General features: G+C 36.2%; 1 protein-coding gene across 1 annotated transcript; it reads left to right on the top strand.

Moving 5' to 3' along the window:
- Positions 1-17268: 17268 nt before the first annotated feature.
- LOC110801645 (putative glutamine amidotransferase GAT1_2.1) lies at positions 17269-22066 on the top strand. The gene is made up of 6 exons (XM_022007020.2): positions 17269-17426; positions 17588-17753; positions 19633-19952; positions 20366-20785; positions 20879-21088; positions 21624-22066. Exons 2-6 carry the CDS (start codon positions 17657-17659, stop codon positions 21798-21800), a joined length of 1224 nt encoding a protein of 407 aa, XP_021862712.2. The 5' UTR covers positions 17269-17426; positions 17588-17656; the 3' UTR covers positions 21801-22066.
- The last annotated feature ends 1073 nt before the right edge of the window (positions 22067-23139 follow it).

The following is a 23139-nucleotide window of genomic DNA, read 5'->3' as shown; positions in this document are numbered from 1 at the left end:
ATTGCTTCTGGATACATGCAAGCTTTAGAACAAACCTCAAAAAGATAGGTCCAACCTTGAGACTCGATCGTCTCCAACAATTCTACAAACCCTATTTCCCGACACCAACCAAAATCTATGCTAAGACCAGGGAGCATACGATCTGGGGGAAAATAGAAAAATTTTGTGGGTTCGAGTTTTACCTTCTTCTCAGCTGGAAGATGAGGTTCCCCCTGAGTCAAGGCAGCAACTTCCTTCTTCAAGACCAGTTTCCGTTTGGTGGAGAGTTTTGTAGTTGATTTTGTGGCTGGTGGTTTTGGTGTGGGTTGTTTGGGAGGCATCGTTTCCGGATAAATGGCTTGAAGAGGTATGACGGTGATGATGGGTGTAGAAGGAGAAGATGAATTTGTAGGGTTTGGGAATTGAAGTTTGTAGAGGGTCATGATTTTATAGGCAGGGCTGTTGCGATTTACTAGGAGAGATAGGTGAATTTTGAATTTTAAAATTGGGAATTTGATAAGAAGGAGGGGATGTACCGAGATTTTTATAGGTGGAATGATTAGAATGGGAAGAGTTTTGGTGTTGGGAATCGGAGTGTGGGAAGCGTGTTTGAGTGAGTAAATATGGAATAGTAATGCATGCACCAGATTTTGTAAGATTCGATGAATCAAATTAATTGCTTTCCATTCATTTTTAGAATTCCCACTTAGACCTCGAATTGAATGCAAGTATTGGGAAAAAGTGCGATTACCTTAATAATGTGCAGACGTGGCTGTGGTAATGCACAGCTGGTTTTTGCAATCCGAACCTGGTTGTTAGTCCATTCAGAAAATATGGTGCATAACAAAAAAATGAAGAACATGTTTTTTTTTTTTTTTTTTTTTTTTTTTTTTGGATATTTTCCAGTGAGGTTAGAAAATGTTAAGGACAACCGGTGTTATTGTATTCGTATCATACCGAGTTCTAACCTGAGCTTGTCGTGTCTGTCCCTGTTAAGTGGTTTGGTCAAGATGTCAGCTACTTGATCTTCTGTGGGACAGAACTCAAGTTTGACTAGTTCCTTTTCCACATAATCTTTTAAAAAGTGATGTCGAATGTGAATGTGTTTGACCCTTGAGTGGTGCACTGGGTCTTTTGATATGCAGATTGCACTTGTGTTGTCGCATAGAATAGGAACACACTTTAATTTCATACCAAAATCTCTAAGTTGTTGTTTGATCCATAGCATTTGGGAACAGCATGAAGCCGCAGCTACATATTCAGCTTCTGTTGTGGATAAAGCCACTGTGTTTTGTTTCTTTGAAGCCCAGGAGACTGCACATGCTCCTAGGAATTGAACCATCCCTGATGTGCTCTTTCTGTTTACTAGGTCACCTGCATAGTCAGCATCTGTGTATCCTTTGAGATCAAAGTGATCATAGGTAGGGTACCATAGGCACAAATCGTCTGTTCCTTTTAGATATCTTAGAATTCTTTTGACAGCTGTAAGGTGAGATTCTTTTGGATTTGATTGGAAGCGGGCACAGACACCTACACTGAATGCAATGTCTGGTCTGCTTGCTGTAAGATAAAGTAGGGAGCCTATCATACCTCTGTACCTTGTTTGGTCTACACTCTTACCTTCTTGATCCTCATCCAGTCTCGTAGTTGTTCCCATTGGAGTGTGGTTGCTCTTAGCGGACTCCATTCCATATTTCTTGATGAGATCTTTTATGTATTTCTGTTGATGTATCATGATCCCTTGTTCCGTTTGCTTGATTTGGAGGCCTAGGAAGAAGTTGAGTTCTCCCATCATGCTCATTTGAAATTCTTGCTGCATTAGGTCAGAGAATTCTTTGCATAGATCTTCGTTAGTTGCTCCAAATATAATATCATCAACATAAATTTGAACGATTAGTATGTCTGTATTTCTTGACTTAAGGAACAGAGTTCTATCAACCTTACCTCGATTGAACTTATTGTCTAGCAAAAAGTGTGAGAGACGTTCATACCAGGCTCTTGGTGCTTGTTTCAGTCCATACAGTGCCTTATCTAGTTTGTAGACATGTGCGGGGTATTCTGGATCTTCAAAGCCTGGAGGTTGTTCCACATAGACTTCTTCCTTGAGATTTCCGTTTAGGAAGGCACATTTTACATCCATTTGATAGAGTTTGAATCCCATATATGATGCAAATGCTATTAGTATGCGTATTGCCTCCATTCTGGCAACTGGAGCAAAAGTTTCTTCAAAGTCTATTCCCTCTTGTTGGTTGTATCCCTTGACAACTAGTCTGGCCTTGTTCCTGGTAATCGTAGCATGCTCATCTTGTTTATTTCGAAATACCCACTTGAGACCTATTACTCGATTGTTCAGTGGTATAGGCTCAAGATGCCATACTTTATTTCTTTCGAATTCATTAAGCTCCTCCTGCATAGCAATGATCCAATCAGAATCAGTTAGTGCTTCTTTGTAATTTTTAGGTTCAATCATGGATAAGTAAGCATAGAAAGCACAAAAGTTTTTGAGTTGGGATCTGGTCGTGGTTCCTCGTCCAAGATCACTGATTATTTGGTCAAGGGGATGTGAGCTTTGATGTTTCCAAGGTCTGGGTTGGAAAGGTGTGTTTGTTTCCATAACCGACTGTTCAACTTGCTCATTTGTTTCTGCTTGATCTTCGGCTTGTGCTGGTTCCTCTTCAACTATGTTATTTTCAGAAGTTTCTTCGACTTGGGTTTGTTCTTCTGTTTGGGAACTTTTCCTTATCTCTTCGTCTTCTGTTTCTCTAGTGAGTCCTAGTTCGAAGTTTCCATCAGAAGTTGTACCTGCAACATAGTTTTGGGAGTCAGTTTCATCAAATATAATATGTATACTTTCTTCCATGCACATGGTCCTTTTGTTGAATACTCTATACGCTTTGTTGTTTGAGGCATATCCTAGGAATATTGCTTCATCACTTCGTGCATCAAATTTTCCCAGTTGATCCTTTCCATTGTTGTGGACGAAACACTTGCAACCAAAGATTCTAAGATGGGTTATAGAGGGTTTTCTTCCTTTGTACAGTTCATATGGAGTTTTGTTTTTGATAGCTCTAATTAGCACTCGATTGAGTACATAGCATGCCGTATTTAGAGCTTCGGCCCAGAAACTTTTTGGAAGTCCACTAGCAATCAACATAGTCCTTGTCATGTCTTCAAGAGTTCGGTTCTTTCTTTCTACAACACCATTTTGTTGAGGTGTTCTGGGAGCAGAGAAGTTGTGATCTATTCCTGAATCTTTACATAGATCATCAAATCTTTTATTTTGAAATCATGTACCATGATCTGATCTGATGTGGACCAGCTTATGATTGCTTTGTCGTTGAACCTTTGTGGCGAAAGACAGAAATTCTTCAAACGTCTCTTCCTTGTTGGATAAGAAGATCACCCATGTGTATCTTGAGAAGTCGTCTACAATAACGAGTACGTACTTCTTTCCGCTTCTGCTTTGTGTCCTCATTGGTCCACACAGATCCATGTGGATCAGCTCCAGTGGTCTTGTAGTGCTGATTACCCCTTTTGATTTAAAGGACGTTCTTACTTGCTTTCCTTTGATACAAGCATCACAGACTGATTGTTTTGCTAACTTTGTTTTTGGGAGACTTGTGACTAAATTTTTCAATTTTAATTTGTTCATTAGAGAAAAGCTAGCATGACCAAATCTTTTATGCCATAACAAAGGATCATCTTCAATAACACTGAGACAGGTTAGATTGGAGTGAGGGACCGAGTTGAGGTTAACCACATATGTGTTCCCTTTCCTCTGTCCCTCTAGGATCACTGTCTCTGTGTTACTATTGATGATCAGACATTTATTTGAGAAGAATTTTGCATAATTGCCTTTGTCACAGAATTGAGAAATACTTAATAAGCTATGACCTAGTCCTTCAACCAGAAACACATTATCGATGGAATGAGACTTTGACTTACCAACCTTACCAATGCCAATGATGTTACCTTTCTTATTGTCGCCAAAAGTCACAGTTCCACCTTCGTAGGTCGTGAGTGAGAGAAATCTATTTCTGTCTCCAGTCATGTGCTTGGAACAACCACTGTCTAGGTACCATGTGTTGTTCCCCCTCACTTCGACCTGCATGAAGTTTTTAGTTAGAGTTTTTAGGAACCCAGCATAGCTTGGGTTCCTTACTTGGAATCAAATCATTTTTCTTTACCCATTTAGTTTTGGTGAATTCGATGTTCTTTTCCAAGTACTTTTGGTTTTTTCGGGCAAGAAACTCTATAGTGACCGATTTGACCACAGAAGGTGCATACTATGTCACTGTATAAATCTACTCTGGTTTTTCTAGGATGATGCTTTTTGTGGTTAAAACCTAAACCTTCTGTGCGTTTGGTTCTAGCTTCTTCTATCCACTTTGGTGTTCCCTCTATTTTGTGTCTGGTCCTTTTAGTCAATTCACTTTCTAGATGGGTCTTTTCTTGGTGAATTTTCACTAGTTCTAACTTAGCTTTTTCTAGTTCTTCTTTATAGAGTTTCTTGGTTTTGGCTATTTTTAGGTCAATCATATCTTGTTTTAGCCAGGAGTTTTCATTGCGTAAGGCTTCACACATTTCTTTTATATGAAGGTTTTGATCAAAGAGTTTAAAGAAACGATTGTCAATATCTAAGTTTGAGTTTCTGGTCCATTCCAACTCCTCTGTGAGTTTATTGACAATGTCTTGGTGTTTCCTGTCTGAGTCTAGTTTTTCTTTTAGGAGATCCTCATAATCACTAGTGAGACAAGAAAGTAAGTCAAACAGTTCTACTTTAGACATGGATTCAAGCCTACTTTTAATATGAACAAGACTTGCCTGGAATTTATCAGATTCTGAGTCGGATTCTTCATCTTCATGTTCAGCTACAAGACACAGGTGAGCAATTTCTTCGTTGGGTTGTTCTTGTTCCTCATCAGAAGAAGTATCTCCCCATGCAGCAATCATGGCTTTCCTTACCTCAGTTTTGGAAAAGGAGTTTCTGTTGTCTTTGAATCTGTCTTTTGTAGTTTCCTTTCCCTTTCCTCGTTCTTGATCCCATAGAGGACATTCCCTAATGCGATGTTCCAAGTTTCCACACTTATGGCATCCAGTGTCAGTTTTAGGGAACTTTCTATTTGGTTTGCTTCTGTGTTCCACATCTTTGTAGTTCCTAAACATTCTTCTGAACCTCCTAGCAAACAGAGCTGTCTCTTCATCTTCTTCAGAGTCTTCATCATTTTCGGTTTTTAGAGCAAGAGCTCTATTTTTGGTGTTCTCTGAAGGTCGCGCGTTTAATTGAAGTTCATGAGTCAGGAGAGATCCAGCCAGTTGTTCCAGGTTAAACTTTGTGAAGTCTTTAGTTTCCTGGAGGGCTGTGACTTTAGCCATCCAGGGATCTTGTGGTAGACTTCTTAGAACCTTCCTGACTTGTTCCTCAGGAGTTATGATTTTGCCAAGAGAGTTTAGTTCATTGATAATGTTTGTGAAGCGAGTAATCATGTCTTGAATCGTTTCAGATGTCTTCATGGTGAACAGCTCGTATTGGTGCATTAAGAGATCAATCTTCGATCTTTTAACTTCGTTTGTTCCTTCATGAGTAACCTGGAGCAGATCCCAAATCTGCTTTGCGTTCTTGCAGCCCATAACTCTGTTGTGTTCATTTGGACCTAGTCCACAATGAAGGATTTTGACAGCCATGGCATTGAGTTCAAGCTTTTCATAGTCGGCTTTGTCAAATTCATCAACAGGTTTGGGAACAGTTTCTCCAACGGAGTTCAGCTTAGTGACTTGGAAGTCTCCAACTTCAATCACTCTCCATACTTGATAGTTTTCAGCCTTAATGAAAATCTCCATCCTGTTTCTCCAGTAGGAATAGTATTTGCCGCTAAACATTGGAGGTCGTTGTGTTGAGTATCCCTCTTCTAGTTTCTCCGTAGTGTTCATAGCTTCAGAATCGTTTTTCCCGTCAGCGTTACCTGCAGTTTAAAGGGTTCTGGCTCTGATACCAATTGTTAGTTTTACGGAGTTCCTCAAGAGGGGGGGTGAATTGATATTTTACGTATTTATAAAAATTAAACTATACGGAACAGAAACAGTAAAATATGCAAGCAAGATTTAGCGTGGAAAACTCTCTAGGCCCAATAGAGAGGAAAAAACCACGGCCCCTTTGGGGACTTAAACACTTTCACTAATTAGGCAAAACAACTTAGTTTCTTTACAAACCTAATCTACTCGGGCCACAATCTGCCAATCGCCTCTGATTGCAGATGACTAGGAACAACCCTCTTTGTTCCTTCCCTTATGGAAACAGTCCCTCAACTGTTCCAACTCACTGATCTCTTGTGAGATCTTCTCTCCTGCTCAAGTAAGCCTGACTCAGGCTTAACTTACAATAACTCAACACTTTAATCAAACGTATAAGAATTAATTAACTACTTAACATACGATATAAGACCAAGTAACAAATACTGCTCTATATGGGAACAGGAACAGACTTCTTCAAAGATTAAGACTTTAAGGATGATACCTGAAAGCTTCCGGTTGATGTAAATAAGTCTGATAAAAAGTTTAGCAAATAACAAAGGTTGTATTTATACGAATCCAAGTGTTTAACCTAGATTCAAATCCAACCCAGTTTAGGACTCTTTTTAATAGATAGATTTTCGCAAATCTTACTTCAAACGCGTTTTAGGAAAATCAATCTTTTCGTATTTTGAGAGTTATATGTTAACTCAAATTCAAGAGTATAACTTCAAACAGTTTTGTAAAATCAGTTTAAAAACATTTGATGTTTATCTTTTTGTAAAAGCAAAACTGTTTTATTTCGTTTCACGATATAACTAGGACTCTTCAAAATACTCTGTTCCCATACTAAGCATGTACTAAATTACATTGGTCTTATACCTTTCGACCCTTATAGAATTTGCTTGACTTAATCCTTGATTTAATCTTGCCACGTACTTTGAACTTAATTACTTCAAAGTTCCCTTGCTTGCTTCGGTTGTTGCATTTGTCCTTCTTTTAAATATTAACCTGTTCCTGACATTCTCCAAAATAAACTATTAGTAGAAGGTTAGCTTGTCATCATCAAAACCAGGAATCAACAGTTTTATATTTTATGTCTTGGGCATCAGATAATTGGTTGCGGTGGTTTTAATCATGGGCCATTGCTGTAGATTTGGATTTTATAAAACTGAAAATGAACTTGATGGTATTCATATTAATTGTTGATGGTACGAATATGTATGTAGGAACCATTGATATTGATTCAATGACTAGCAGGTGCATGCTAAACAAGCAGGTTCATATAAGAATCATTATCATGGTCTTTTACGACGGGGTCAGTCTATCATAGATGGCTTTTCTCGACGGGAGGTTAGCCCTTCGTGTTTGGCTTTCGATGACGGGATTTCTCCTTGTCACAATAGGTTTTTGCGACGGAATTTTTTCCTGTCATGATAAGCTTTAGCGATAGAATCATGACAAAATAGTCAATTACGACAACCCTTTTTATGACGGGCTTGTGACGGGATTACCCGTCACAATAGTTCTTTTATGACGGATCAATGACGGAATATCCCATCATAAATAGAAATTTTTTTTGTAGTGTAACAGTATATATTGCTAATTAAATTTTGTTGCAGGAAAAGGGCTAAGCCCAAAATATTCCTAATATTTTACTATACCATAAAGACAAAACGGCACAAATATTCTATGCGCAAGTTGCACCGAAAGAAACGATTTAACAGAACTACGGGATCACGGGCTAAATCTACAATCCAAGCCACCCTAATCACGTTCTTAATCTCTTCTAGTGACTTTTAATCTTCAATTTCCTATGTAAATACAGAGTTAAACCATCAGTATTCAGTACACTTCACTAATCACCATCCCACTCTCATTACACAATATATCATCATAAGATTTCATAACTCTATGGCTAACAAAGCATATACGTTTACTCTGATCACGGTGGTTGTAGTGGCGGCGCTGTTGGCAGAGGCACCAATGCCGACATTTGCGGTGACATGTGATATCAGTCAGCTAATGCCGTGCGCAGGAGCATTTTTGTCCGATAATGTGGCACCGTCTAAAGACTGTTGCACCAAACTTAAGGTGCAACGGCCATGTCTTTGCCGGTACAAAAATAAGTATCGGGGTTATGCTGGCTCCCCTAGTGCCAAGCGCGTTGTTTCCTCTTGTAACGTCAACTTTTCATGCTAAAATTGTTTATTTTGAATACTTAAATTAGTCTTTTGATCATCAACATGTAATGGGTACTACTACTAGGTAATGTGATATCTTCTACTAGGATAATGCATGGAATGTACGTGGTACAAGATATTTTAGTTTTATTCTAGATTTGTAGATGTCAACCAACTTAGTCGATAAAGTGTTAAAGGGTGGTAATCAATACCTGATATCAAATCCCGCCAACACCAATACACCATTTACCGCTTTAACCACGAATGATGATGATTATTATTGTTCTATTTAAGGTGGACATAAAAGTCCAGTTTTGTTCTTTCAATAAAACCTTTTATTTTGGTATGAAACTAAAAAGAAATTAATTAGTCCGGATACATGTATTGTACAAATTTTATACGGTAGTCTAAGGTATAAAAATGGTCCAGAAATGACTTCTTATGCTTTTATTATGTTGGTTAAGAAGCCCATTACCTTTACCTGGCCCAAATATAAATAGGGCCTACTAGACAACCATAAAAGGCTTATGTAGTGCGGAATATCATGTAAACAAATGAAGTATATATTTTTAACTCCCAAGCTATCTGGTTGGAGATGTTTGCGGTCCGATTTGGTGCAGTACTGCAGTTTGGTACGTAACCCAAACCAAAAATGTATAGTTTGACATTGTTTTAAAGTTTTAAACGTAAGTAAATCACGTTATATGTCACATCGGACCAAACCAAACTGCATAAAAACAAAATCTTATAACCTGTGAAATGACACGTAGTATTGAATTACTGATGATTAACGGTGAATGAACAAAGAACAATATCAGTAGCGGAACCAGAAATTATACATAGGGGGGCCAAATTTTAACATAGAATTTTTATAACGTTGTAAAACAAAAATAAAATAAGGAAATTAAGTATAAAATTGAGGGAGATAAGAATCAAACCTTGTACCTCCTTGTACCTTCATCTTTTAAAGAAAATAATTAACCACTTGAGCTATACTAGACATGTGCTTTTAAAGTACATATTTAATACTTGAACATATCATGGGGGGGCATGGCCCCCGCTACCCCCCCTAATTCCGCCCCTGAACAATGAACTGTTAATGCAAGAATTTATTTCAACCAAATATTTCTCTCATCCTCATTCATGTTGAAATGTTTACAGTACTATTTTATATAGTGGGGCTATTTAGGGTTGTAGTGCCTCCATTTTTTTTACAAGAAAGGATAGTTAATCATTAGTTCACTTTCCTAGAAATTACCTAGAGAAAAGACAAAATCGCGAAGAAATGAAATATTTGGGATCATGTGATAGTGATGTCACTGATTCTTTTGTTGTTGTTTGCTTTCACTTTTGATGGGAGGCAAGGATCGGCTTAAGGCCTTCTTTTCACCATGTAGCTACCTTCAACACTCCCCCTCAAGTTGAGAGTGAGGAGTGAGTGATCATCCCCAACTTGGATAGAAATTCTTGATGGCTGCTTATTGGACAATATCTTAGTGAAAACATATGCCAACTGATTCTGAGTAGAGACAATATCTTAGTGATCACATCTGCTAGCTGATTTTGTCAAATTACATCGAGGGGGTGCTCGATTAGTTGTTTGGGTGCACTTCAGATGTGAAGGTGTGTATGTCTTTTGTAATAATATGGTCGAATTGGCCATGAATAACAGTTATGTAAGCTGTCAGCTTGGCAAGCTAGGGTTTTGTTTGGTATTTCTATGGCTCGATTGTGCCAAGATGAAATAAATTTGAAAATCAATCATTCCTATCATCCACTCTTTATAAATGGGTTGCCAAGGAAGAAGCGATATCGCACTAGGCGATTGATTTTAACTTTATCCTCGGAGGTCTGGGTTAACGATGGTAATAGTGACTCTATTTAGATCCAATGGATGATGATGCTCATAGTGATGAGCATAATATCAGTTCGGATGACTATAAAAATTCTACCACTGATGGAGGGCTTCCTAATTATCCCAACAATGGTGGTAGTGGTAGTGCCTTGGATGATGATGATGATGATGACACTAAAAAAAAAAAAAATCATATAGCAACGGGGCAAATCCGTCTCTAAATTGATCAAATTCGTCGCTATATGTGTTTAGCTAGGGACGGATTACATCCGTTATTAAAAACCTTGTCGCTAATTCAAGTTAGGGACTGATTCCATAAAATCAGTATTTAATATTTAGGGACGGATTTCTGAATCCGTTATAGAGACGGATTTTGAATCCGTCTCTAAATTTAGCAAGTAAAAATAATTTCTTTCTATTGTTAGATGTTTGGTTCAACTCGGTCCCACTACCATTTCGAAATCTCGCTTAGGTCAACCCGGTCCATCTTTGAAGGGGGAAGGGATAAGGGGAATCGAACTTGTGACCTGAAAGTCATAAGGATAAACTCCAACCAACTACACCAACTACAACTTGTACACTTCTATGTGTGAAATTGATAATAATTAAAAGAAATATTAATTACGGATCTAGAAAATTTGTCTCTAAACTAGGGACAGATTTGAAATTATGTCTCTGGGAGGGATTTCAAATTTCGTCTCTAATTTAGAGAAATTGCTAAAACACATTAGGGGCATATTTTAAAATTCCGTCTCTAATTTAAATCTAACTTTCTACGAAGAGTCTAGGAGAAATTGCTCGTGGACTTTACGTTTCTAAATTTTAGAATTGCTAAAACACACATCAAGGAGGGATTTTAAAATCCGTCTGTAGTTTTGAGACGGAATTTGAAATTTGTCCTAATTTAGAGACAGATTTTGAAATTCGTCCATAACATGCCGAAAAGTCATTTGTGTCGCAGATTAGTTAACCTGCGACGCAAATGACCTTTTTTTTAACATTCCGAAAAGTCATTTGCGTCGCAGTTTAGCTAAACTGCGACGCAAATGACTTTTCGGCATGTTAAAAAAAAGGTCATTTGCGTCGCAGGTTAACTAATCTGCGACGCAAATGACTTTTTAATATAAGTTACTAATAAAACATTGCTTCGCTGGAAAAGAAGTTAACAATAATAAAGTAAGAATGAAACAAATGAAAGTAATACTTATTCCCTGAAAACTAAATGGAAATGAGAAAGATTACCTTATTGTAAAGTATAACTCCAGATGAAAGTAGAATGTATATCAATAAGTAGAGATAGGTCAGCGCAAGTGACGTGTTGATCATTTTTGCCTACAACTACCAACCACGCCCGTCCCTGAGGCAGTGCAGGAGGGGCGCCCGCCCTGGGCCGGAGAGATGAATAGTGATTATCAGAAAAATCCAATCATATTAAAAAGGATTATACTAATTGCAACTAGAATTTCTCATGAAAAATACTAACACAAACCCAACAACAATGTATTTAACAATGTGAAACCTATCATATCAGAAAAATCGAATCCGAGATCCTGATCAAGCTTTTGAGAATCATATCAAAACAAAGCTAACAAACAATCCAGGAAATCAATAGAAATGTAAATCAACAGAAAAATCGATACAAAATACTTGTAGATAATTACCGAGAATAGCAGCAGCAGAGAAGGAGAAGTGGTTGGCACAGGCGCCTCCAAAAGCCCTAGTACTGCAGTGACATTTGCAAAGTCATAAAAGTTCAGGAGCACGATAAATCTGTAGAGTAGAAAATTAGAATATGTAATTATTTTCTTTTAATTAAATGTAAAATTAACAAATCTAGCAATTCAACATCAATAAAAAAAAGGTCACAGTACATCAAATTCAATTCAACACTTAATTTATCATCAAATTCAAATCAATGACTTAATTTATCCTCAAATGCACAGCGAAACTCATATAAAAAATTGAAAAAAAATACTTGAATTCACAAACTAACCAACATAACTAAACCCTAAATTCATATTAAAAAAATTCAGAGCAAATTAATTAAACATGGACATCAATCGCAAAACACTAGATACCAACCAAGATTAAGATTCTAAACACTCTAAATCGATTGCAAAACACTTCAAATACTGACGAACTATAGCGAATAATCAGATTCTTGTACTAACTGAAATTAAACTCAAATTAAGCATCTTAATTACATAATCTACATAAAGTTGTGCGATTACTAACGAATATTGAAGTGAATTTAACAAGTTATACGGGAAAAGGGAAAAAATACCTGCCGAAATCAGAAAATGGAGCAGTGCAAAAGAAAGAGCGAGAAGAGGAGAGTGAATCAGCTACCCAAACGACGCCCAAGGTGTTATTGGATGAATTAACTCTTCGTTGCGCCTCTGGAATCTAGGGTTTTGCCTCTATCATATTCACTAAGCTTGAATTTTAAACAAAATTGAGAGATTGGGATGATTTGGTGAGAGGAGACTTTGAAGGGCAAGCTCGATACTGATTCTGGAGGAGAGACAGAGAAGATTTAGAGCTTCAACAATGGAGATCCGTAAAATACGAGAGAGAAAGAGTTGTACAGGGGAGGTAGGAAATGTATGAGAGAGAAAGGGAATAGGAGCAGGTAGGTCAATGGGTGACTGCGTCGCACCAAATTAATAAATAGGGAAAAGGTAATAATTAAATTTCAGAAACTCTTGCGTCACAGTATTATAAACCAGCGACGCAAAGGAGTTGTAATCAATTTTTTTTCAAGACAAACACTCATTTGCGTCAATCAAACTAAAACTGCGACGCCGATAACAAGTTTTTAGGATAAAATTTAACATTTGCGTCACATGTTTATATGTGCGACCCAAATATGGCGAGGCAAATGAACAATTTTCCACTAGTGTATATTCAGTGACCACTCTAAAAATGGATATTTGGTAATGATGGATGTTGGTTTCAGTGGGAGCTAAACAAATCATCAAAAGGCAAAACGAGAATATTTTTCTTAAATGAAGATATTGTCGGAAGCGGAAATATGCTTCGTATCAGAAATAATATCGAAATTATAAATATTACCGGAATCGAACATATTACCGGAAACAGAAATATGGTTCCGAAAACAGAAATATGGTTCAAATCAGAAAATATTTTTAGAAACGGAAATATTGCCAGAAACGGAAATATTACCGGAAACGGAAATGTTGTCAGAATCGGAATATTGTCGAAATCGTAAATATTATCGGAAACGTAAATATTATTCGAATCGAAAATATAACCGGAATCGGAAAACGAATTGGAAGCGCGCAACGAGCGACATGCCAGCGCGCAACGAGCGACAAGCCATCGCCTAACGCGCTAACCCACGAGCAACGAGCAACACGCAAGACACAAGGCCCAGCGCCAGCACAGCGCACACACTCAGCGCGCGCAAGGCTGTTGCAACCAGCGTTTGTTGGGCCAAAATTTTATACACCTTTCCGAATTAAACTAGATTTACCAAACACACTGTAAGAATTCACATTCCACTCCACCAAGGTTACTAACCCTAACTCATAGAGAGAGAGGAAACTGCAGCCGCCCACCATCTTCGACCATGGCCATCACCGCGCGACCTTCAATGCGGGAGCCATCATTGGCGACCATCACAAGGGCCTTCGACTCTTTAATCATCATCAACGACTTTCGACCTTGTAGTCATCGCCGGAGACCTCCGATTTGGGCAACCAATCACCGACTTCCTTCCATCTTATCCGGCGTGATATACTCCTGTTGATTTTTAACCGAATGACCTCTGGTGTCCATATTCTCTGGCTTGATGTGCAGCTTACTCCTTCCTTCGTCCTTCTATTACGTTTCTTCTTGAACTAGCTGTAGAAACTTTATTTCATGTTTTAATTATTATTATTTTTATGCATTTTTATGTTATTTACTTGAATTGCAGACATGATGATGATTTATTACACGTACTAGTTATAATTTCATGTTTTAATTTTTTTTTTGTTGATAAATTTTATGTTATTTACTAGAATTGCAGGCTTGATGATGATATATTACTCAGTACTAGTTATTAGTACATTTTTTTTATTTTATAAACATAAAACTATATACAAAATCCATTCACGAATGAACCAAATAACATAATTTGTCGGTAGAATCCATTCCAAAAATATATCAAACAGGAGGGAGTGCAAAACAAAAGGGGAAATAAACGCATTTTTTAGTTTATCACATTCTAATTTAATTATTTATTTAGTTAGAAGTGTGAATTTGCATTAAGTATTATTTAAGTATACAAAAATATACGTAGTATGAATAGACGTGTGAGTTTGCTTGCGTTATGTTTTTTAAGTAGTTCTTTAATGTAGGGTGATCACACAAAAAAATGTTGTTTAATGTAGTTGCCGATTGTCAAAGTACAGTACATGCACAATTTGTTAACTACAATGAGGGGTTGGGATAACGATTAAGACATAGGGTATGTGTACGATAGATCTCAAGTTTGAATTTCTTTCTATTATCGTTTGTCATAATTGAAGGAATATGTCCTTTAATTAAGATGTGAATCACTGAATATAGATTAGGATTAATAATAGATTAATAATTCGGTTATTTAGGTGGTCATAAACTCATAATGTTTCGCTAGAACCCAATTATGATCTGCGGGCTAATTAATATTGGGCTACTGCTAATATAACCGGGTCCTATAAGGTCACACACAATAGAGTATTGAATATGATCAATATGACCCAAGGCTTATGATGGTCTTTGGTGTTGGATAGGATTTTAGAGTAGTTAAGGTATACTGAGATTACTAGCTTTTCCATTTCTACTAGGATTGGTTATCAAGTTATTATAAATGTTCTAAATAGACGTGATGACCATATGATTAAACACAAGTTGAATAAATCATTAACCATATACAGTACTCCAAAATCCGTCACTTCCTTGTGAAAGTGTGAGAGAAAGAAGATCTTGATCTGTGCTCGCGTGGCCTAAGTAGATGAATCACGCTTGGGGTTATATCTCCGAATTGGTCCTTATTCGTATACTCGGGAATCACGCATCAAAGTTATATACTTAACTCCTATAACTCATATTAATGTATGCTTGCGATCCTGTTAGATGTGAGAAAAGTGTTTTCATTCGCACGAAAAAATAAACAAAATTTCAAAAGCCATGTCGTTTAATTAAAAAATTGAAGGCCCCTTTCTTAATTTTTCCATGTTGTTGTTGTCGGTTTTAAAATCAACATGATACTATAAATTAATTACCTTTTTAGCTTTCAATATTATAAAATTCAAATTTCGAAACTACAAGTGATACTGAACGATATAATAATAATCATATCTCTATTATATTATATAAGGATATTTGGTGAAACACTACCTTTAAGTTTGGTGGTTTTATGAATTGCTACATTTTAAAAAGAAAATTATATTTTACTACCTTATATGTTTGATTTGTTTGACTAGCACTACCTTTTGACCTTTTTCGTTAATGTTTTCTGTCATTGAACCCTACTACCACGATTATTTAATATAGCAAATGAACAAAACGACAAAGGAATTAAGCTATTTAAAAGAATAGAAGAAATACACAACGGAAAACAGTAACGGAAAACGTCAAAATGGTAGTGTTAGTCAAACAAATCAAAATTATAAGGTAGTAAAATTTTAAAAGTTTTTAAAATGTATCAATTCACAAAACCACCAAACTTAAAAGTAGTGCATGTTTCACAAAATTCTCATTATATAAATCAACTCTTAAATAATTTAATACGAAATATATGCGTTAAATACCGTAACATTCTTATTTAGAGTTTAAATTGTGAACAAAATAAGTGACGTACTTGGACCTTGGCAATCCGTGGACTATGGACTGTGGTGCACCATGCATGTGGTGCACATAGAGCATGGTGCACCAAAAGAACATATGTGCATAAGCAAAAGAACATGACACTACGGCGAAAGAACATGCGATATAATATTTCACTTTTTTGTTATAAAATAAATAAATTATTTTACTATTTATTAAAAACCTAAATAAAAAAATACTCATGTTCTTTTCTCGTAACCAGGTGTTCTTTTCATTATATATTAGTGTTCTTAAGGTGCACCATGATCTATGTGTAACATGGTCCACCTTCTAAATTGCGGTAATTACGTACATATGGAAAATGAAACGAGATGAGATCAAGAAAGTTAGCGGACTTTGGTGCGACTACTAGACTTGGTTATTGGACAGGTCGGAACAGGATCGGTACAAGTCAAAAGCGGTTCAAATAATGAAAAAGTCATTTTTAGCAGGTGAATAATGTGCCGTTAAAAGCGGGTTGCGGTATAATGGCGGGTCAATAAACGAGCAAGAAAAAATGAATAAAAAATTAATCATTTGTACAAGCTAGATTAAAAGTGAATATAAAGCTATACGCATGATTTTTTATATCATAAATATAAGTTTAACCGTATATTAACCATGTCCAATAAAAATCTTGCCCGATAAATTTGACCGTATATTAACCATGTCCAATTAAAACCTTATCCAATATGCCCATTAGACTAATCCTGTTTAATTGCCAGGCTAGCGACTACCGCTAAGAGTGATGAGGTGGTAAATGCTAAGCACACTCACGGTCACCTGATCCAGATCAGATCATACTCAGCTTTGACCCGTCCTAGACATTCCCTCCCTTGGATAATCACTTATATTCCCACCTTCCCTTGTTTTATTGTTTAATTAGCAATTAATTATAGTTCAAACTACACTTTTGATTTCATTTATTTCTATAATAAGCATCTATCTCTTATCCTCTTTAGTGGTTGGAGCAGCTAAAATGGTACGCAAGGGTGAGGTGTAGTGTAATACGGAATTATGGAGTACAATATTTTTTTTGGTGCAAATGAGTCACAGAGGGCGGGTATGAGAATCGATCCCAGGATCACCTGAAACCTGGATGGAAGCTCTAACCAACTGAGCTATCCATCACTCACAATTATGGAGTACAATATAGTAGAATGATACCATTTATTCTAATACAACAATGACTAACTTTCTCGTATCAATTATGCGAATATTTTTAAACATTTATTATTAAAGGTTGAGCTAGTGATCGATATAAAAAAACTGTCATATTTTATACCTATAAAATCGACTATAACAGATAAAATTTGATCGATTTCCTATTATTTAAACAATTTTCTATCCTTTAATAGAGGAAGTCTAAAAATGTAACTTCATATGTCCAACCAAACCACGATTATCTAATTAGAACAATACAAACAATAGATTAAAGTAGAATTTAAAAAGGAATTGAGTTAAACATAAAACATACGCGGCGCATGAGCCCGTGGAGACTGGATCCCTCTTTCTCTGTTTCTCAACATCTCACTTTCAGGAAAACAGTTAAGTGCAACTACCACCTTTATTTCTCCCTCCCTCCTTGATTCCATTTCTTTAAGTTTCCAGATTTCCCATTTTCCCCTGATTTCGTATTATAAATAAGATACCCATTTCCCATTCATTTGCATTCACTAATACTAATTAATTAAATCTCATTTCTTAGAGTCGTCGATCGTCGTAATTAAGCTGCTAATCTTGTCTGTCTAGACAAATATATATATATATATATATCATGGCTGCCGCTGCTGTACATCTTTCTACTATCCTACCAAGAGTTCTCATCGTCTCTCGGCGCACTGTTCGTAAGAACAAATTCGTCGATTTCGTCGGTAACCAACCCTCATCCCCTTCCTTCAAAACTCAAATGTTGCATAACAATTAACAATAACATACATGCAGATAGATCAATCATATCAATATATGATTCACATCTTTAATTATATTTATGTTTTTTTTTGGGGTTGGGGGGTAACTTTAATGTTGCATGTTTTTAGTAGAATAAATGGAAAACGGTTGATCAATTACTGTTGTAGACTTTGTAGCCTTGTTGGTTGTTGCTAGAAATTTTTTAGCATTAACAAAAACAACAAAATAGAAATAATTGAGAATGAAATATAGTGAAAATATGTGGCAGTACCCTTATTTTGGGCCCCCTTTAAGGAATCCAAGTATATGCACTGCTATGAATTATATATACTTCGTAATGAACGGCAAGATCTTGGCATAATGATTAAAATTGTTTACCAGTCTCTCACCGTCTCACGACCGAAAATAAGAATAAATTTATGGTGCACTACTTCTTCCAGATTGAGAATAGTTTGGGTTTTAATGGGTAGAGTCAAGAGTAGAGCTGTCAAAAATCGACCCGACCCGAAAACCGACCCGAATCCGACCCGAAAATACTGGGTCCTGAACAAGATTTTGTGACACGTAACCCGATTTTATCCGAACCCGAACAACCCGAAAAGGAATGGGTCAAAACCCGACCGAACCCGTTTTGGACCCGACCGATTGAAAATCATTGTATTTATAGTAATAAATGAGAATATGAGAAAATTTAAGCATAATAGACAACTTGTTTTTACTATTGTTGTGTGTAATATGATTTTACTTTGAATTATACGTCATTTTATCGTTGAATTTGACTAAATATAAAATTTCGTAGGAAAATTTGTTAATTTGTGCCAATATTTTGTATATTTATCACCTAAATTAATGAAAATATAATGCGCGTTTTAAAATCTCTCAACCCGTTGGGTCGACCCGAACCCAAAAGTTCTGGGTCTTGAACAAGCATTTGTAAACCCGAACCCGAAAGTGACCGACCCGATTCAACCCGAACCCGAAAGTAATTTTTTACAACCCGACCCGACCGACCCGTTTGACAGGTCTAGTCAAGAGTGTCCCGTTTGGGGCACGGTGTGGGGTTTATCTAGACTTGAAGGAGAACTCGTGATTTTTTAAGATTTGTATTATTTTAAAAGGACAAGTTAATAAAGGTTAGAAGATGTTTTGGAATAACATCTTAAAGTTGGAGCCGTTCCACATTAATCACACTAAATTAATGTTATTGATCAGTAACCGAAATAACCAATGTATTCAGTTATGGAGGGGACAGTCTATTAAGAAATAAATGTCGTTAAAAATTAATGAAAAATCGCCGAAAGTAACACAATTTTCATTGCCAAATGAGATTTATCTCGCTTTGAAGGATCACTCGTGTTTTTTGATACGTAACATATTTGGCAAATACGTAATTAGAATTAGAAGATACTCGTGTTTTAGAGTGAAAATTAGCGGGGTACTTAAAATTAGAATTAGAAGATACGTAACATATTTTATCGGCCTACCGTTTAATTTTATTTAACGGATCCTACTACATGTACACCTAGTGTATAAGGTATCTTATACACCATGTTTTTTTATTGGTTGAAATGACATATTTATTGTCTCTCATTCTCATTTTTTAGTGGGTTTGATAATATGTCAACAAATGAATGGCGTTGTACAAGAGAATCTTGTACACTGGGTGTACATGTAGCATTTTTCTTAATTAACCGACTAATTCCATGTTGAGTGCTCCAAGGTGGATTCGCCACTGACCCGGCCCACTGCTTTTTCGCATTTTCAACGTGTTTAGCATGCACTCCATAGTACGTACATTTGTACTAATGACAAACGAGTCTTTTATGTGGGCTTGTGTCTCAGGTGAATACCACTTGGATCTAATAGTGAAATATGGGGCAGTACCCATTATTGTGCCCCGGGTCTCAGGCATCCATAAGCTCATACACAGCTTTGAGCCCATCCACGGTGTTCTCTTGTGTGAAGGCGAGGACATTGATCCTTCCCTCTATGACTCCGACTTCAACTCCGGTGATCTTTCGCATGAAGATCTCGAGGAAATCCGGCGTGCACACGCCAGCGACACTGCCATTGACAAGGAAAAGGACTCAATTGAACTAAGCCTTGCCAAGCTTTGCCTTGACCGTCACATCCCTTACCTTGGCATTTGTCGTGGATCTCAGGTACACATACACACATGTTTATACTTACATGTAGACCTGGTTATTGTGCGGGTCGGGTCAAGATCGGTGTCGGTCAATAGCGAATCGATAGTCGATAAGCCAATAAACAAGCAAGGAAAAATAAAAAAAATGAACCTTATGCGAATACAAGTTAATACGAAGCTATATACATAACTATATACAAGTTAATATGAAACTATATACATAACTTTTACTTGTGTTATAAGTTTGGCCTTATATTGGCAATGTCCAATAAGAGTTATATCCAATTAAAATCATATAAAATTAACCCTAATCCTAAATCCATCGGGATACCTGTCCAATAACTATGTCTACTTACATGTATACCAGATAAGAGTGTACTTTAGTATCCTCTATTAATATAGTCGTTTTGTTCTAAAATGATGATATAGGTGCTTAATGTAGCGTGTGGTGGAACCCTCTATCAAGACGTGGAGAAGGAGCTCGAGAGGAAGATACCTGAAGACCAAAGAGTGGGTCACGTTAACTATGACAACTATGATGATCATAGGCATGTAGTTAGGGTTCTAGAATGTACACCTTTACATAATTGGTTTAAGGAAACTTTGGTAACACAAGAGAATTCGGAGATCCTTGTGAATAGCTACCATCATCAAGGGGTCAAGCGATTAGCCCAACGCTTTGTACCCATGGCATTCTCCCCAGACGGGTTGATCGAGGGATTTTATGACCCGAATACCTATGACCCGGAGGAGGGAAAGTTCATCATGGGCCTTCAGTTTCATCCGGAACGAATGAGGCCATCGGACTCTAACGACTTTGATTATCCAGGTTGCCCCTGTGTTTATCAGGTGACATCATAAAACTCCAGTTTAATTTGGTGTTATATAATTAAATTTAGCATGATATCAGAGCCATTAACTTCTGTTAAAATAATTTGACAGGAGTTTGTAAAGGCAGCGATTGCATATCAAAAAAGGATTAGTAACAATTCAATAAATGTACCTGAGTTGCTAAAGTTGGACCATAAATTGGAGAGGAAGAGGAGATTTATCGTAAAGAGTTTTTCACTAGCCAAACATGTTTATTCTACCAGAAATGGAATCAAACCATCCAAAGAATTTGAGCTTGATGTTGGAGCAGATTTTCTTGAGGTATTGCATCACTATGCATTTTATTTAATCATTTGAAAATTAAGCAATACCTAACGTAAAACCAACCTAACTCGTATTTATCAATAAAAAATAAAAAAAAATATTACACGAAGTGATCGGACAAACATATAAACTGTTTCAAAATGTAGAATAAATATTTCGCATCTGTGACTATGTTCAAATAACATATGCATATACTTTGTACAAAATATTTACCTAAAAATATGGAGTAGTACATTGTATAGGCCAGGTTAACTCGTTTAAAGTTTTGACTAGAATTGGCAATTTTGATAGTTTGATACAACAAGAACAAGATAAGAGAAAAACATGTTAGTGTCAAAGAGTTTCATCATGTTCGAGACAATACGACACAACACATATAATAAAATTGGTCGGTTAGTGTTTTTAAACCGTTTATATTAAACAAGAACACAATACGACATGTTTGCCGGCTCTAGTTTCGACCCAATTGCTTACTACTATATGCTTTAGTGTGACTAAATGGCTAAATGCTTTAATAATTGTGGTGATGCAGTCTAACACAGTGGTGAGTCAGCAGCAAGAAACAAGGCTAGCGAGGAAAATCATGGAGAAAATGTCGGTAGAGCAGCTCACTGATCTCGTGACTTTCTACAAAACCATGGGCCAGGCCTGTTCCGATGTGTTGGACAGAAAACTATATGACATTATAAACGTTGAATTGGGCCCCTGATAATTTATTATAGATTTGGGCCCACCTTTAAATTTGTAGGCTCTCTCATGCAAAAAACACTTGGGAGTTTGTAGCTATTTTGTCAATGCATGCATGATTCATTGTTTTGCATGATACATCTCAAGTCATGAAGAGAAATTTGATGTTTGTAGATACATTATTATTGTCCCCTTTTTATTTGTAGGGTTTGTGACATGTGTAAGAGCTTGATTGTATTTGATTTGCAGCTAATATTTTTCAAGGAAAATCTGTGGAAAATTTTGTTATATATGTAGTTTTTAATTTTAATATGGATTTTTTTGGATAAAACCACCTTTTAAAGTTCAACTTTTTGAAATAACCACCTTATATGTTTTTTTTAAAAAAAAACCACCTTAAATTCTAACTTTTAAGAAATCACCACCTTCTGTTAACTTCCGTCAAATGTATTGCCGGTGACTACCCCGATTTTAAAACTAGTGGCATTCATAGGTTCGATTCCAAAAACTTCGCTTTAGCATATAGATCTGCAACATATAAATCAGATAAATCTGCAATATGGTATAGGCGATTTATTTGCATGTTTGGAGTCCTCCAAACGAGAAAACGAACAAAAAGTAATAATAAAATGAGTGTAAACAAGGTAGTAAGGTAAGACCGGTTATGCTTTAGGTAGCATTGTCATACGCACACAATATTGGAAAAAAAATTACATTAATTTGATTAAAAACTAGTGTGTGACTCGGTCGATGCCCCGATTGTTACATTGAATAATTAAAATTTTAGATTTTTCTTGAGTTCAATATTTGACCAAAATACTTGTATTCTATAGAATGAAAAACATCTGTTAAGTTCATCAACTACACATACACGATACGTCATTTATCATGGCATGTAAGTTCAATCAAATCATATTAAAATTTGTATAATTTGTTTTCTCGTGGAAATAAACGCGTAAAAATAATTAATAAACACCAAATTATATATGTTATTTCTGTCATCCTAATTTTAACGAGTGTCGGGTTTGGGTCAAGATTGAATCAGACGTATCTCGATTTGGGTCAATTAAGGATCGAGTTTGCAGTTCAAGTTTAGATCGAGTTAAACTTGTATTTTGTATTAATTCTATAAACCGAATGATACTCAACTTCACAATAAAATTCAGATCACTTTATTTATTATTCTAAGATTTCATGCTAAACAAATATTTTTAAGACTTCTATTACTCTGTCTCCAAATTTTTTAATATAGAAATAACATAGAATAATTTTTCATATATCGAATTAGATTTACATAATTAATAGTTAAATACTTCAATTCGTTTTAACTTGAGGCAGATTAATAACGAGTAAATTGAATA

The sequence above is a fragment of the Spinacia oleracea genome, chromosome 1 (genome assembly GCF_020520425.1).
Source record: "Spinacia oleracea cultivar Varoflay chromosome 1, BTI_SOV_V1, whole genome shotgun sequence".
Lineage (NCBI taxonomy): Eukaryota > Viridiplantae > Streptophyta > Magnoliopsida > Caryophyllales > Amaranthaceae > Spinacia > Spinacia oleracea.
This window is presented reverse-complemented; position numbering and strand designations above follow the sequence as displayed.

Bases quoted from the DNA above. Each gene is read 5' to 3' on its own strand.
- LOC110801645 (XM_022007020.2), top strand. From the start codon at position 17,657: ATGGCTGCCGCTGCTGTACATCTTTCTACTATCCTACCAAGAGTTCTC. The intron at 17,754-19,632 runs GTAACCAACCCT...CTTGTGTCTCAG, and splicing joins CAAATTCGTCGATTTCGTCG to GTGAATACCACTTGGATCTA. The intron at 20,786-20,878 runs GTGACATCATAA...ATAATTTGACAG, and splicing joins GTTGCCCCTGTGTTTATCAG to GAGTTTGTAAAGGCAGCGAT.